This window comes from Cervus canadensis, chromosome 8 (genome assembly GCF_019320065.1).
Source record: "Cervus canadensis isolate Bull #8, Minnesota chromosome 8, ASM1932006v1, whole genome shotgun sequence".
NCBI lineage: Eukaryota > Metazoa > Chordata > Mammalia > Artiodactyla > Cervidae > Cervus > Cervus canadensis.
The window spans coordinates 34,894,091-34,911,820 of record NC_057393.1 but is presented as its reverse complement, the minus strand read 5'-3'; the positions used below and the strand labels follow the sequence as shown (position 1 = coordinate 34,911,820).

The following is a 17,730-nucleotide window of genomic DNA, read 5'->3' as shown; positions in this document are numbered from 1 at the left end:
GTCCAGGCAAGAGTACTAGAGTGGATTGCAATTTCCTCCTCCAGGGGATCTTCCTGATGTGGGATTGAACCCACGTCTCCTGTGTCTTCTGCACTGCAGGTGGATTTTTTACTTGCTGAGCCTTAAAGGAAGTAGCAGTGATAAAAAAATGTTCTAAAACTAACTATGACGACAATTCAACTCCATGAGCATACTTAAAAACCGCTGAATTGTATACTTTCAAAAATGAGTTTTATGATATGTGAATTATATCTCAATTAAAAAAAAAGAATGGACATAAATAACTCAGCAGTATTTTAGCATGAAAGGATTTAACTCTGAGACTATTCTGACTTTTCAATGAGGTCTGCTGATGATGCCAAACTAGAAGGGATGTGACTGTTCATAGAGGGTACAGCTGCCAAGTTAAGAACAGCAAATTCGGGGTGAGGAGGGGATAACTTTTTTTAAAGTGGGGAATCTATTACTGAAATGTATGGCAAAATGTGATGGATATTTTCCTATGAATAAATGAGGATCTTTAAAAAATGCTTGATTATGGTGGGCACCATACCAGAGGGTACAAGTTGCAGGTTATAAAAACAAAGCAAAAGTTTCCATACCCTGAAATGGTTTGATATATGACTAAGTCTCTCCATCTGACTTCCAAGATGAAAGGCCCCAAGATTCCTTCCTCTTTCAAAGGATAAATTCACTACAATAAAAAAACAGTTAACTACTGAGAGCTGAATATGTGCTAAATGTTTTTGCATGCATTTTCTTATTTTAATTTCCCCATCGTCATTGTGACATGCTTGTAGAGAACTTACCCAAGGTCAGTCAGCAAGTCAGGGCCTGAGCTGGGCTGCAGCCCCACTCCTGGACCCCACTCGTAACCACTGGATTATACTCTCCATTACCTTGTTTTCTTCCTCTGGGGGAGATTCCCCCCAGGAGTGTACAATACCTGAGGTTCTACCCACACTAAGTAGGGGAGACAGTGGAGTAGAGAGGGAATTCTCGACTGGGAGTCGGAGACCAACTTTGCCGATAATCAGCTCCAGGACCTTGGGCAGGAAGCTTGATCTCTTAGAGGCACTGTTTCCTGATTTGTAAGGTGTGGAAAATTTGTCCTAGCTGTCCCTGAATGAGGTCCTTCCAGCTCGATCATTTGGTCCGAGTCCCACCTCATTTACCTACCACTAGGAAACCAGTTGTATAGAAACACTAAGAGGAACAAGTGCTTCAAGCCAGAGAGGGTGGTGATTTGGGGAGCCTGGACTTGGGTGTCAGACTGATGTGGCATGGCTTCCATCGCTAATCTCAGGATGATACTGAATAAGTTCTGTAACTTCTGTCCCTGTATGATAAAATGAGTATAATAATAGGAGAGGGTATAAATAAAATGAGTATAATAATAAAATGAGTATATAATAATATAAAATGAGTATAATAATAATAAAACTTTCCTGGTTTTCTAGTGACTAAGACTCTGTGCTCCCAATGCAGGGGACCCGGGTTTAATCTCTGGTCAGGGAACTAAATCCTGCATGCCTCAGGTAAAAGCTGGTACTCCCAAATAAATAAATAATTTTTTAAAATAAGCTTTAAAAAAGTAATAGCAAGAATAGAAAGCCCAGAGATAAATCCACGAACCTATGGACACCTTATCTTTGACAAAGGAGGCAAGGATATACAATGGAAAAAAGACAACCTCTTTAACAAGTGGTGCTGGGAAAACTGGTCAACCACTTGCAAAAGAATGAAACTAGAACACTTTCTAACACCATACACAAAAATAAACTCAAAATGGATTAAAGATCTAAATGTAAGACCAGAAACTATAAAACTCCTAGAGGAGAACATAGGCAAAACACTCTCCGACATAAATCACAGCAAGATCCTCTATGACCCACCTCCCAGAATATTGGAAATAAAAGCAAAACTAAACAAATGGGATCTAATGAAACTTAAAAGCTTTTGCACTACAAAAAACTATAAGTAAGGTGAAAAGACAGCCCTCAGATTGGGAGAAAATAATAGCAAATGAAGAAACAGACAAAGGATTAATCTCAAAAATTATACAAGCAACTCCTGCAGCTCAATTCCAGAAAAATAAATGACCCAATCAAAAAATGGGCCAAAGAACTAAACAGACATTTCTCCAAAGAAGACATACAGATGGCTAACAAACACATGAAAAGATGCTCAACATCACTCATTATAGAGAAATGCAAATCAAAACCACAATGAGGTACCATTACATGCCAGTCAGGATGGCTGCTATCCAAAAGTCTACAAGCAATAAATGCTGGAGAGGGTGTGGAGAAAAGGGAACCCTCTTACACTGTTGGTGGGAATGCAAACTAGTACAGCCGCTATGGAGAACAGTGTGGAGATTTCTTAAAAAACTGGAAATAGAACTCCATATGACCCAGCAATACCACTTCTGGGCATACACACGGAGGAAACCAGATCTGAAAGAGACACGTGCACCCCAATGTTCATCGCAGCACTGTTTATAATAGCCAGGACATGGAAGCAACCTAGATGCCCATCAGCAGATGAATGGATAAGGAAGCTGTGGTACATATACACCATGGAATATTACTCAGCCATTAAAAAGAATTCATTTGAATCAGTCCTAATGAGATGGATGAAACTGGAGCCCATTATACAGAGTGAAGTAAGCCAGAAAGATAAAGAACATTACAGCATACTAACACATATATATGGAATTTAGAAAGATGGTAACGATAACCCTATATGCAAAACAGAAAAAGAGACACAGAAATACAGAACAGACTTTTGAACTCTGTGGGAGAAGGTGAGGGTGGGATGTTTCAAAAGAACAGCATGTATACTATCTATGGTGAAACAGATCACCAGCCCAGGTGGGATGCATGAGACAAGTGCTCGGGCCTGGTACACTGGGAAGACCCAGAGGAATCGGGTGGAGAGGGAGGTGGGAGGGGGGATCGGGATGGGGAATAAGTGTAAATCTATGGCTGATTCATATCAATGTATGACAAAACCCACTGAAATGTTGTGAAGTAATTAGCCTCCAACTAATAAAAAAAAAAAAAAAGTAATAGCATAGGATGCTATGGCTTAAAGTGCTTGTGAGGACCGAGTGAGACCTCTTTAGGGAGCTTACAGCAATTCTTAGCATACTGTAAGTAGTGATTATTATACATTATTTAATGATATAATTTATTTAGTATTATTATTGATGATTATCATTATAAAATAGAAGCACAGAATCCCTTAAGGGTAAATAGTATAGGTTTAAGTTGCTCAGCCAGATTAGACTCTGGTGTTCAGGTGACCTGCTTGGGCTCTGCTCTAGAAATATTCACGTCTACTGGATTGGCCATCAGGAATGACCTGCTGGGTACAAGGGCATTAGATTGTCACTGGCACTCTAGAGTTTCCCTCCTGTTAACTTTGAGCCAGTAATGCCACTTTCCTCTGTAAGCACGGCATCTTATTATAGTTTACCATATGAATTTTGGCTCAATTAATTTTGTTTACCCAAAATAATCAGAAACAATAGGTGATCAATGAGAAATATGGCTAAAACATTTGACTAATGTGTGCTGTGAAAAGAAATTACTGCTCCCTGGAAATTTCCCAGTGTGGGTGGGGAATTTTTCTTTGTTTCAATGTTATTGGAAACTATAATAAGCACATATAATGATATATTTAAAAACTCTATCACAGTGTTATTTATAATGACATAAATGGTAAACATAACATTGACTACTAAAGAGCCATTAAGATCAAATATTAGAAAACTAGTTTTAAAGTTGGGGAAATGTGTACTGTAGAATAAGTTGGGTTTTTTGTTTGTTTGTTTGCTTCAAAAAAAAAGCATGTGTTCTGATCCTAATTTTGTAAATGCTTTGTACATTTGTAGAAAAAATATGAAATGCTACAACAAAAGTATTAGCAGAGATTATCTGTGTGTGTAGGATTATTGATTGTTTTAATTTTCTTCTATAAAGTATAAACTTCTCTAATTTTTTATACTTTCACGGTGGACTCATGTCTCTCTGGAAGTCAGAGTGAGCACAGAAGTTATTTTTTACTAATAGGAATACTGTCGTATTTTCTTCTTCTATGAAGCTCTTCCATCGCTTATAAAGTATTTTATCTGACTATGGTTTAATTCTCAATCTATGCATATTGGTTTTTTCCCTTTTTTAAAAAAAAAGTATGACTTAGAAATAATATGCTTCATTGATTTGTGAACTCATAAAATCATGCAGTATTGAGGACCAGACACAGTTGTTGCAAGATTGATTGTTACTCCAAAAACCAATAACAGATAATGAGAAAGTATCACCAACTAGCTGACCTTTCTCCATCTAAATCTATTACTTCCCTGTTGAAAAACAATTTTCAACTCTGCCTGAGATTTAGCGTCGGCAAGTCAACTTTGAATCTTAAATAAAAGAAAGAAATCAACATCCTTCCTCTCCTGTCTTATTTTATATGATTAGAATCACATCACTCAAAGACTACTAAGTGTGAGGTTGATGAATCCAGGGCTTCAGTTAAAAAAAATAAAGGATTGCCTACAAAATGAATTCAGATCAAAGAAAAATGGGTAGAATAGATATAATAAAAGTTTTTTCTTCGCTCTTCCCTAATTGCAATTTGAACTAATTTTTCAAAAACAATACTGCAATATTTGGAAAAATCTGAACTGCTCAGATACCAAACCAGTTTGTGCCCATGAGAAGATTAGAATTTTGTTCTCTGGCTGAATTTTTCAGATAACATTTGATATATCTTTTTAATACTGTAAAATTACATTAGAAAAAAGTTCAATGAAATAGTAGACAGTCTCTGGGAGTAGAAGTTTATAGGCAAGATCAGGGCTTTCTGGTCCTAGGAAGGAAGGAACCCAGGGTTAGATGTCTCTCACCACAGCACCCCTCAAGGGAAGACTTGGCCCAGATTCTCCTCCTTCAAGGTCGGGTGATTGCATAGGTCCACCCAGAGACCCCAAAGTTTAAGATGTACATTTCTTCATGTGTATATTTGGATTCTCCTACCACCCCCATTGTTCCTTCATGAGCCACACTGTTTTGTAGTGCCTTCTAGAAAATAAAGCTTCCTTCATTTTCTACACGGATGCTTCATCTCTGTTAATATGTACTACAGCCTTGGGCAATGACATGCAGTTTCCTAAACAAGCAATGTTCTCTCTCACCCTTGGATCTTTACATAGACCTGTATATATTGTCTTTGGCAATATGGCAGGCCAAGCTTCTTTGGAACCACTAACCTCACAAGTACCCAAGGCCCTATTTCCCCCAGTTGACAAAAGTTTTGAGGAAACTATAATTTCCATATAAATGATATAGAGATAGATAGCAAAATTGAGGATAGCTACTGTGTACTATGATAGTTTTTCCCCTAGGGGGAATTATTAAAGGCTCTGAGAAATCCTGAAGTTAAAATAGAAAAACGAAAGCTTGTTTAACTTTGTTTAACCCTGTATGTCTCTAGATTAGTAACCAAGGAACCATGTTTTGCATAAATTCAGTGTAATACACTTTCAAAAATGTTGATTTCAAGCATGGGAGCTTTCATATGAATTTGTAAGAAGGAAAGGAGAGGGCACTTTTTCAGTGGTGTTTGCTACATTCTAACGTAATTGTAATGTTGTGATTGACACGATGGTTCCAGGCTGACCAAAGAATGAAACTGTCACCTCTTTAGAGTCAAATCCTTACCTTTAGAGTTTGAAGAGTTCATCTCTTCAGACCACTGCAAGTAAGCAAGCACAGGAAGTTGACTTATACTAACAGAAATCACTTGCGATGCATCTAAAAATCCATAATGCCAATGTGATTTTCTGTTGCTACATAAGGTCATATGCTGAGTGATCAAGAACACAAACTCTGAGGTCAAAAAGACCCTAATTCAAATCCCAACTTCCCAGCTGACCACTTATGTTACCTTATATGAGTATCACATAATACCTACCTCCTGAATTAATCCAACCATCTCATCTTCTGTCACTCCCTTCTCCCCTTGCCCTCAATTTTCCCCAGCATGAGGGTCTTTTTCAGTGGGTCAGCTCTTCGCATCAGGTGGCCAAACTATTGGAGCTTCAGCTTCAGCATCAGTCTTTCTAGTGAATATTCAGGGTTGATTTTCTTTAGGACTGACTGGTTAAATCTCCTTGCTGTCTAAGGGACTCTCAAGAGTCTTCTCCAGCACCACAATTCAAAAGCATCTATTCTTCAGTACTCAGCCTTCCTTATGGTCCACCTTTCACATCCTTACATGACTACTGGAAAAACTATAGCTTTGACTAGACAGACCTTTGTCAGCAAAGTAATGTCTCTGATTTTTAATATACTGTCTAGATTTGTTATAGCTTTCCTTCTGAAGAGCGAGCGTCTTTTAATTTCATGGCTGCAGTCACCATCCACAGTGATTTTGGAGACCAAGAAGATAAAGTCTGTCACTGTTTCCACTTTTTCCCCTTCTATTTGCCATGAAGTGATGGGACTGGATGCCATGATCTTCAGTTTTTGAATACTGAGTTTTAAGCCAGCCTTTTCACTCTCCTCTTTCACCTTCATCAAGAGGCTCTTAGTTTCCCTTTGCTTTCTCCTTTTAGGGTCATATCATCTGGATATCTGAGGTTATTGATATTCTCCTGGCAATCTTGATTCCAGCTTGTGGTTTTTTCACATGATGTACTCTGCGTGTAAGTTAAATAAGCAGCTGTTTCATAAGATTAGGGAGTTATTTTTATTTCCTTCACAGAATGCTATACTTTGAAATCATGTCTTAAACCTGGTTACTTCTGGGAAGATTTACTATATATGGCTAGTTCTACTGTACATAAATGATCAGCATCAGAAACTGAAATCTGCCTCCGTCATCATTCAGGCCATATTCTGGCTCAGTTTGGGGGAAATCTGGTCACTTTCTCAACCATTCAGCAAGTTGGAGAATGGGATCTTGTAGGCTTGATTGAGTACCTGCCTTATTTTAATTATTTTCAAATATGAACTTAGAGAGAACCAGATATAATTTGGTATTCCACATCAACACTGTCATCTAAGACAGACCTGGTTTCCACTTTTCTGTTGCATCCACATCCTTATTGATTTATTAATTTGAACAGACTGCATGGCTTGAGTTTTGGATCAGAAGATAAGTCGCCATACTCATAGCGGAAGGAATCAGGGAAAGTAGACTACCCTTTAGAGAAGGTAGGTAATGCAGGGTAAGGCTAGTTGGAGTTTAAGGGAGAAGGGATATTTTATTGGTTTGTGTTTAAGGATAAAGGTAATTAACATCTCTCTAGGCAAAGAAGAGTCAGTGGAAAGGAAGAAATGGAAGGTGGAGATATCCACTGTGGCAAAGTGAACATGTGCTAAGAGAATAATTTTGAGTCTATGAATGAATGCCTTTGGGACTTCTATCTAATGCACTTGCTACCTTCCTTCCTGCTACCACCTTCTTATTATCAGTTGTGAAGCAGGCAATAAACTTTATTTTATTTATTTAGATATATCTCCTTATTACCTATTTCTTCCTTACTCTTGTATAGGTGGTTCTGTCCCTGTAAGGAAAGTAAAGTGTTTGTCACTCAGTTGTATCCGACTCTTTGCAACCCTATGGACTATAGACCTCCAGGCTCCTCTGTCTGTGGGATTCTCCAGGCAAGAATACTAGAGTCGGTTACCCTTTCCTTCTCCAGGAAATCTTCACAACCCAGGGATTGAACCTGGGTTTCTTGCATGACTGGCAGATTCTTTACTGTCTGAGCCATCAAGGAAGCTCTCTGTTCCTGAAAACCCCCAGATAAATCTCAGTGGAACTGGCATCTTTGAGGGTGGGATATTGGCAGGGTAGACCATGATGAAGTTTTGAAATCTGGTGTGCGGAGGGTCCTTAGGTCTCTGGTGTGTTTGCACACAGGGTGCACATCCCTATACGTGTATAGGCCTCCTCCCCTTACAGCCTTTTTTCCTCTTCCATTTCAGTTGCGTTGCCCGTGCCCACCCTCAGTCCTTTTCAGACTGATGGTTAGCCCTGGAGGATGAGGAAGCAAATAGTACATTCTCCTTCACTAATACTCTGCGGAGTGTCACAGTGAACTGGTTAGGGAATGGTGTGCTAGATCACTTCTGCTTCTGAAAATGGGAAACCAAAGAGTGGGAGGGGGGCAAGACAGATATCAGAAAGCTCTCCATAACAGGAGAGATAGTATAGACTATTCACCAAGCAGAAACTTTGGTTGATAAACCTATAAGATTTTTTTTAATTTTATTTTTAATTAGAAGATAATTGCTTTATAATACTCAATTGGTTTCTGCCATACAATGACATGAATCAGCCATAAGTATACAAATATCCCCTCCCTCTTGAACCTCCCCCATCCTCCACCCCAGCCCACCCCTCTAGGCTGTCACAGAGCACCGGGTTGAGCTTCCATGTTACATAGCAACTTCCCGTTAGCTATCTGTTTTACATATGGTAATGTATATGTTTTAGTGGTTTGTCTCACCCTCTCCTCACCCTTTACCACTGTGTCCATAAGACTGTTCTCTACATCTGTGTCTCTATTTTTGCCGTGCAAATAGATTCATCAGTACCATTTTTCTAGGTTTCATATATATGTGTTAATATACATTATTTGTTTTTCTCTCTCTGATCTACTTCCCTCTGTATAACAAGCTGTAGATTCATCTACCTCAGTTCAACTGACTCAAATTTGTTCCTTTGATGAGTGAGTATTATTCCATTGTATATATGTACCACAGCTTCTTTATCCCTTCATCTGTCGATGTACATCTAGGGAGAAATCTGTAGGATTCTGAATGGCTCTCAAGTAAATATCTGTTGTGCATGCATGCATGCCAGGTCATTTCAGTCATGTCCAACTCTTTGTGACCCGATGGACTGTAGCCAGCCAGGCTCCTCTGTCCATGGTATTCTCCAGGCAAGGATACTAGAGTGGGTTGCCATGCCCTCCTCCAGGGGATCTTCCCAAACCAGGGATCAAACCCGTGTCTCTTACATCTCCTGGTTCTTTAGCGTTCTCTAGCACCACCTGGGAAGCCCAAATATCTGTGGTAGGGGATACCAATCACAGTGTAACCATGGCTTCTGTTGCTTTATTTCAGAACGCCAAGCAGGCACGTCTATGGCCAATTCCAGTGCCCTTCCTTCAAGTTCAGCTGGGATCAGCAAGGAACTGATTGATCTGAAGCCCCTCATCCAGTTCCCAGAGGAAGTCGCCAGCATCCTGATGGAGCAGGAGCAAAATATTTACCGAAGGGTCTTGCCAGTTGACTATCTTTTTTTCTTGACCCGGGGCTTGGGCACCACAGAATGTCAGAGGTCCATGCCCTCCCTCAAAGCATCCATCTCAGCATCCATTCTTACCTCTCAGAATGGAGAGCACAACGCCCTCGAAGATCTTGTGATGAGATTTAATGAGGTAAGAAGCCACTCTCAGATTTGTTGTGATTGAATCACTGGTGATTTTTTTCATTTTTAGTTAATTTTTAATTGAAATATAATTGATTATAATGTTGTATCTGTTTTTGCAGATAGCAAAAGTGAATAGCAAAGTGAATAAGCTATACATATACGTATGCCTTTTTAGATTCTTTTCCCTTATAGACATTACAGAATATTAAGTAGAGTCCCCTGTGCTATGCAATAGGTCCTTATTAATTATCTGTTTTATATATAGTAGTGTATGTATGTCCATCCCAATCACCCAATTTGTCCCTCCCCCACTTTCCCCTGGTAACCATAAGTTTGTTTTCTACATCTGTGACTCTGTTTCTGTTTTGTGAATAAGTTCATTTGTACCATTTTTTTATATTTCACACATAAACAATGTCATATGATATTTGTCTTTGTCTCACGGCTAGTAAGTGACCTTTAGGCATTTCTCCTTTTAGGTTTGTTTGTTACTGCTATCTCATCTGCCTGTCTGTCTTGACGCTTCCATGATGACTGTTTTCTTTCCAGGCAATGAGATAGACACACTGTCATCCTCCCTTTCACTCCACTTCACCCTTCAACCTAATTGAGCCCATCTCCATCCCATAGCATAACCATGTTCTACAAGCTTTCACCCTTTGGACAACCAGAACCCCTCATTTTCTGTATGCCCTTGCCAAAATGTTCTCCCCGGGCTCATTGTCAAATTGTCTCCTCCTTTCCTCCTTGTAAGCTTATAAGCCCAGGTGTCTTAATTTGGAGTTTGATGACGTGATCCCTTGCCCATGGGGTCCTTCTAGCCCACTCCATCTGCTATTGTCAGTTCTCCTCCGCAGAAATTAAACACTAATACACCTGGGTCAGGAGTGCTGGGAGGAACATGGTCTTGAAGGACAATGAATTGCCTCATTCCTGACCTCTATATACATCAATTTCTCAGCCCCAGAAAGTCCCTCTAAGGCCTCCGAGACCTTGCCAGAAGCAACTTCTAAAAAGGACAGGTGTGACCAGAGTCTGGGAACACCTAGAAGGGAGGTATTGTAAGAGGTCTAGGAGCTTGCTGGGAGCTTGCTGGACACCCTGTGACCTTGGACCAAGGATGAAGGACAGGATAGAGAGGCAGGTGTCTATGAAGTGCTAGGGTCAGGGGATGCTGTGCTCCTGGACTTAAAGAATACTTTCACTCCATAGCCTAACCCCACACCCAGAGCTTTCTGTTCTATATTTTATTTCTTTTAGACTTCATTTCCTTGTGTTGAATATTAAAACACAGAATTTCAGTCTGTGTGTTTGGTGGTTGTTGGTTGGTTGAATTCCACAAACACAGTAGTTTCCTCGTCATTTAGTAAACTACCTAAATGCTAACAGAATATCCTAGGTCTCATATGTCTCTGATTGGCAGAGGATCAATCAACCTTTGTTACTTAAATACTTTCCAACCATAACAGCTCACCTTGCAGCCTCCATAGCCAGTCAATCATGACCCTGGTGATGGTTATATCATGACAGTGAGGCCCAGTGGATGAAGAGAGTGTTAGAGGCTGATCTCAAACAGCTCTGTGTTCCAGAGATGCCCTGAGCATCATTTCTTAAAGGGAGCTCGTGATTCATAGGAATTGCTAGTAGTCATCTAGCACTGTCATGCTGATTATTTAACATGTGCCACTTATTTGTTCCTTACAACCAACCTTGGGAGACAGATTCTTGTCATTAACCCCATTTTACCAAAGGGGAAACAGACACGAGGAGGTGAAATTCTTTTCAAAAGGTCCTATAGGTAGTAGGTGGCAACAGCGATACTAAACCCACAGAGTCAGGTCTCAGAGCCTGGGCTTTGAACCACAACATGAGAAAAAAAATCAGACAATCCCAAATTGAAGGCCATTCTACTCTTCAAATGTGTCAGGGTCATGAATGGTAATTGTCAAAAACTAGAGGAGACCAGGAATTTTGTGCTCAACTAAATATAGTTTGGGGTCCTATTACATCCTGGACTAGAAGAAGGATATTGATGGGAAACTGGTGAAATTCTAATAATGCATGTAGTTTAATTTTTATGAATGTATCAATGTTAACTTCCTTGTTGTGATAATGGGACTATGGTTATAAAAGATGCTAACACTGGAAGAAGTTGGGTGAACTATGTACAAGAACTCTCTGTATTTTTGTAACTTTCCTGTAAATCTAAAATTACTTCAAAATTAAAAGGTTTTTTAAAAAAAATAGTGAAGCTCAGAGAGGTTGAGTCACTTGTCCAAGGTCACACAGTGGCTGAGTGACGTCAGGATCCAGATGTCTGTCTTTAAAGTAAATTTTCTTCTCAACCAATTGCCTTGCCTCTCTACTTGTTGAATTACCAAGTTAAAGTTTGTAGTAAAATAAGCATCTCTGACTTAGAGTTTAATTAGCCCAAGGTCTCCTTTAACTTCTTGCGCATCTACTCTTTTTCTACTTCTCCTACCATTTCTATTTTTATCCAATTTCCTATTACCATTCATTCATTCATTCACTCACTCAAGATTTATTTATTGAGCACCTACTATTCTGTAAACTTCTCTTTTTTAAATTGGTGTGCCAAACATCTCTTTTAAATAAGAAATTAGCATCACTGACTCAATGGACATGAGTTTGAACAAACTCCAGGAGTTAGTAAAGGACAAGGAAGCCTGGTGGATTGCAGTCCATGGGATCTCAGAGAGTCAGACACAACTTAGCGACTGAACAACATATGATGAAAATTTACAACATTATTATCCCATGTTTGGTTCTTTCAGAATTGGATATACAAAATAAATGCACTTTCCTCAATGGAAGTAAAATATATTTTTCTTTAACATGGGAGAATCTCAAAGACAAGAGAGAGAATACTAGCTTCATTGCTAGTCACTTAGGAGAAAGGCAAATGCATTTGTTCAAGCATTCAATCTTTCAGTTGACTTGTTTTCTGTACTTCTCAGAAGCAGGAGACCATAGTGGAAAAGCGCTAAGGAAAGTGAGTAACAGTCTGTGGCTGCCAGAAGCTACCAGTCTTAGATTGTAGTCAGGCAGGGGCACAAATCTATACCAAAAAAGACAGAAATTATGTGCTGTGTGAGTGACACAGATGGTGGGAGTTGAAGTATCCAGGTGGGCGATCAGACTCTGCTTCACGCTGGTGTTTGCGGCCAGGCCTTGAGGGGTGGTTGGGATAGAGGGGGACCATCTCAGGAAATGGGAGGAGGCCATTCTGGGCAAGAATACAGTATGGCCAGCTCTTGTCATGAGCAGGAAAGCCTCATGGTCATGGTCTGAGGCAGCTTGCTCCTAATTGTCAGGAGAATGTGATCATGAGCTAGAAGTTTCCCAAATCCTAACAACTCTTTACATAAGGACTTAACTGTAATGTTGGGGAAAGGGAAGAATATCCCTGATGCCTCTCAGGCAGTGTTGCATAACATTAATTCTTAGGAAAATATGGTGAAAATGCAGCTCCAAGTACAGTCATGAAATAACTGAAAGGGGTTTGGCTTATGTTAAGGAAGGCCAGGAGATAAATCATTTAAAATCCATTTAGATTGTGGCTTGGAAGCAAAATTTCTCCCCATTTCCCCTTCTCCTGTCCGATGTCAAGACTGGTACTTGCTAGTGACTTTTCTTTATCCTTGTAAGTAAGCAGAAGCAGGCACAAGGAGCCAGCCCCCAAGCCAGTGGTAGTCAAGGGGGTCCTAGTGAAAAGTAAAAAGTGTTAGTCCCTCAGTCATGTCCAACTTTTTGTGACCCCATGGACTGTAGCCCACCAGCCTCCTCCGTCCATGGGATTTTCCAGGCAAGAATATTGTAGTGGGTTGCCATTTCCTTCTCCAGAGGATCTTCCCAACCCGGGGATCAAACCCAGGTCTCCTGCATTGCAGGCAGATTCTTTACCATCTGAGCCACTAGGGGGCCCTAGGGGTGGGTTCAATCCTGCTCCCCTTGGTTTGGAAGGCAGGGCTTGCTGAACCCTTTTGACCCAGACACCTCTCTGTAGTCATATTCTTGTTCTGAAGCTCCAAGAAGCCAGTGTTCTCTCTTGCTCCTCTCAGGCTCAGCAGGCTCACTTCCTGGCCACCCACTTCCTTGCTCTGACAGTCTCAAATCATATTTTTCTTTTCCCCACTCCTTCTTCCTTTCTCCCACCTCTACTTCTAGTCCACATTCTTTTTGATCTTCCTGTTTTTAGTTTCTCTTCGAATTAACTCCAGAGCCATTCATCTCTACGAAAAGGAGACAGAGAGGCATTTTTTGGTAGATAATTTTCCCAAAAAGATGACATACTTTATCACGTGCCTTTGAGAAGAGATGAAAGGCAAATACAGATTGATGAGCATCCTTACTAGCTTTGAGTTCACACGCTTTTCTTGTGAAAGGCTGTGATGGAACATGATTTGGGGAAGTGGTATATGAGTCACTAGTTCTCAAACCTTATGCCTCTTCAGTATGACCTCTGCTTTTGTCTGGTAGTCCACCCACTGATGGCCTTTGGGGTCAGAATCCATCATCCTATGCCCTGAGAGAACAGCTTTTCTTTTTGAGTAGGTCTTAGCAAGACCATTCTCAGAGCTCCTCTCTTGAACCAGCTGATCCAAGGGCAGGTGGTGAGCCCAAGACTGAGCCCCCAGTTAGACTGAGACCCCAGGAGGCTCAGGAGAGATTCCCCCTGGCTCTTTACCCCACCCTCCTGTGTTTGGTCAGCCTAAGCCATCATCAACCTGCTTCTCTAGACACACAAATGTAGGCAGTCCAGAGTGACACTCAGGTGCTGCCTGTCCCTTCCATCTGGTGAGTTTCACCAAATGTCAGTTCAACAGTGTAAAGGTCTTCCCCTCTATAAAGAGTGCCAAGGTGAGGCTTAACTCTCTAGGAAAGATCATAAGAATAAATAAACCATCTGACCAGAGAAAGACTGTTTGGGCCTGAGTCCTTTCAGCCAGAATCTCCTTGCTGTTCCATTGCTCTGTCATGTCTGACTCTTTGTGACCCCATGGACTGCAGCACGCCATGCTTCCCTGTCATTCACCATCTCCCGGCATGTGCTCAAACTCATGTCCATTGAGTCAGTGATGCCATACATCCATCTTGTCCTCTGTCATCCCCTTCACCTCCTGCCTTCAATCTCTCTCTCCCAGCATCAGGATCTTTTCCAGTGGGTCAGCTCTTTGCATCATGTGGCCAAAGGATTGGAGTTTCAGCTTCAGCATCAGACCTTCCAATGAATAGTCAGGGTTGGTTTCCTTTAGGATTGACTGGTTCGATCTCCTTGCAGTCCAAGTGACTCTCAAGAGTCTTCTCCAACACCACAGTTCAAAGGCATCAATTCTTCAATGTTCAGCCTTCTTTGTGGTCCAACTCTCACATTCATACATGACTATGAGAAAAATCGTAGCTTTGACTATATGAACTTTGGTCAGGAAGGTAATGAGTCTGCTTTTTAATATGTTGTCTAGGTCAGTCATAGCTTTTCTTCCAAGAAGCAAGAGACTTTTAATTTCATGGTTGCAGTCACTATCTGCAGTGACTTTGGAGCCCAAGAAAATAAAGTCTCTTCACTGTTTCCACTGTTTCCCCATCTATTTGCCATGAACTGATGGGACCAGATGCCATGATCTTAGTTATTGAATGTTGAGTTTTAAGTCAGCTTTTACACTCTCCTCTTTCACCTTCAAGAGGCTCTTTAGTTCCTCTTTGCTTTCTGCCATAAGGGTTGCATCATTTGCATATCTGAGGTTATTGAAATTTCTCCCGGCAATCTTGATTCCAACTTGTGCTTCATCCAGCCCAGCATTTCATATGATGTACTCTGCATTTAAGTTAAATAAGCAGGGTGACAATATACAGCCTTGATGTACTGCTCTCCCAATTTTGAACCAGTCTGTTGTTACATGTCCTGTTCTAACTGTTTCTTCTTGACCTGCATACACGTTTCTCAGGAGGCAGGTAAGGTGGTCTGTTATTCCTCTCTCTAAGAATTTTCCACAGTTTGTTATGATCCACACAGACAAAGGCTTTAGTGTAGTCAATGAAGTAGAAGTAGATGTTTTTCTGGAATTCTCTTGCTTTTTCTATGATCCAACAGATGTTGGCATTTTGATCTCTGGTTCCTCTGCCTTTTCTAAATCCAGCTTGAACATCTGGAAAATCTTGGGTCACATACTATTGGATCCTCCCTTGGATTATTTTGAGCATTACTTTGCTAGTGTATGAGATGAGTGCAACTGTGCAGTAGTTTGAACATTCTTTGGCGTTGCCTTTCTTTGGGACTGGAAAGAAAACTGACTTTTCCAGTTCTATGACCACTGCTGAGTTTTCCAAATTTGCTGGCATATTGAGTGCAGCACTTTCACAGCATCATCTTTAAGGATTTGAAATAGCTCAGCTGGAATTCCACCACCTCCACTTGCTTTGTTTGTAGTGATGCTTCCTAAGGCCCACTTGACTTTGCACTTCAGGAGATCTGGCTCTAGGTGAGTGATCACACCATTGTGGTTATCTGGGTCATGACGATCTTTTTTGTACAGTTCTATGTATTCTTGCCACCTCTTCTCAATATCTTGTGCTTCTGTTAGGTCCATACCATTTCTGTCCTTTATTGAGCCCATCTTTGCATGAAATGTTCCTTTGGTATCTAATTTTCTTGAAGGGATCTCTAGTCTTTCCCATTCTATTGGTTTCCTCTATTTCTTTGCTTTGTTCACTTAGGAAGGCTTTCTTATCTCTCCTTGCTATTCTTTGGAACTCTGCATTCAAATGGGTATAGCTTTCCTTTTGTCCTTTGTCTTTCTCTTCTCCCCATTCCTCAGCTATTTATAAGGACTCTTCAGACAACCATTTTGCCGTATTGCATTTTTTTCTTGGGGATGGTTTTGATCACCCCCTCTTGTACAATGTTAGGAACTTCCATCCATAGTTCTTCAGGGACTCTGTCTATCAGATCTAATCCCTTGAATCTATTTGTCACTTCCACTGTGCAATTGTAAGGGATTTGATTTAGGTCATACCTGAATGGCCTAGTGGTTTTCCCTACTTTCTTGAATTTAAGTCTGAATTTGGCAATAAGGAGTTCATGATCTGAGCCACAGTCAGCTCCTGGTCTTGTTTTTGCTGACTGTATAGAGCTTTTCCATCTTCAGCTGCAACGAATATAATCTTGAGGGATCATGATCACTTTGACAAATTCCAACATCCAGAAGTCTCTCTGTTCGTAGCCCAGGAAATACCATTTTAGCATAGTAAGAAAAAAGCATAACGTATCATCATGATCAATGGGAACTTCCCTGTGGTTCAGTTGGTAAAGAATTTGCCTGCAATGCATAAGACCACCTGTAATGCATGAGACCAGGGTTTGATCCCTGGCTCCCTGGCTTGGGTCAGGAAGGTCCACTGGAGGAGAAAATGGCAACCACTCCAGTATTCTTGCCTGGGTAATTCCACAGACAGAGGGGCCTGGAGAACTACAGTCCACAGGGTTGCAAAGAGTTGAACACGTCTTAGTGACTAAACCAACAACAGTGACCAAATGTGTTCCTTCACTTGAAATATTTTTTAAAAAAATATTGGTTTTGAATTTGTACACTCAACCTTGTTAGGAAAGTTTCCTATCAAAGCTTCCTGTCCCCAACACTCATACTCTTTCATGCAGAAAGCCAAACAAATCCTCTGCTCAGGACTGCTGTACAAACTATTTTCCCTCATATTGGAATACTCATGAGGTAAGTAATAAAGCTCTCTCAGGGTAAGGGAAATTTCAGCTCTCTTTGGAAAACCAGATTTTTCCTTGGGAAAGCACTTCTCCCTAGAGGCATACCTCTGAGAGCAGAAATGGTATTCATTTCCCTGGAAATTTCATGCCGCATTCCCCAGGGAACAGAAATTTTAGTTCAGAAGTTTCTGGACTAAAGAAATACGTGCGTGCTAAGTCGCTTCGGTCATGTCCAACTGATTTATGAATATAGGACACTTGTGAGAGATGCAAGCACGAAGGCACGGGGGCTCTGCCCCGAGGATTAAATACGCTGCCCTTTTATAACCAAAGGAAAGTCAGGGAGGGGGGGAGACACCTTCTTTAAGTAGGCATCAGACTTAGATCTCTGGCTTCTCCCTATATCAGGCAAGAGAGAGTCTGACCCTATGAGGTCAAACTAGGATTATCATAGCACTTACTCAAACCAGTAGACACGGGTGGTGACATTTTTCTTTCACCTAATGGCCTGGAGTATATCTCGTGCATTTATTTATGCCTTT

At 40.7% G+C, this 17,730-nt stretch overlaps 1 protein-coding gene across 6 annotated transcripts in view; it reads left to right on the top strand.

Moving 5' to 3' along the window:
• PLCE1 (phospholipase C epsilon 1) overlaps positions 1-17,730 on the top strand; it is a 360,038-nt gene that overhangs the window by 198,680 nt on the left and 143,628 nt on the right. For all 6 annotated transcript variants that reach the window (XM_043475947.1, XM_043475946.1, XM_043475945.1 and 3 more), the window contains one exon: positions 9,144-9,460. In XM_043475947.1, coding sequence (XP_043331882.1) covers positions 9,144-9,460 — 317 coding nt within the window. The remainder of the gene's footprint in view (positions 1-9,143; positions 9,461-17,730) is intronic.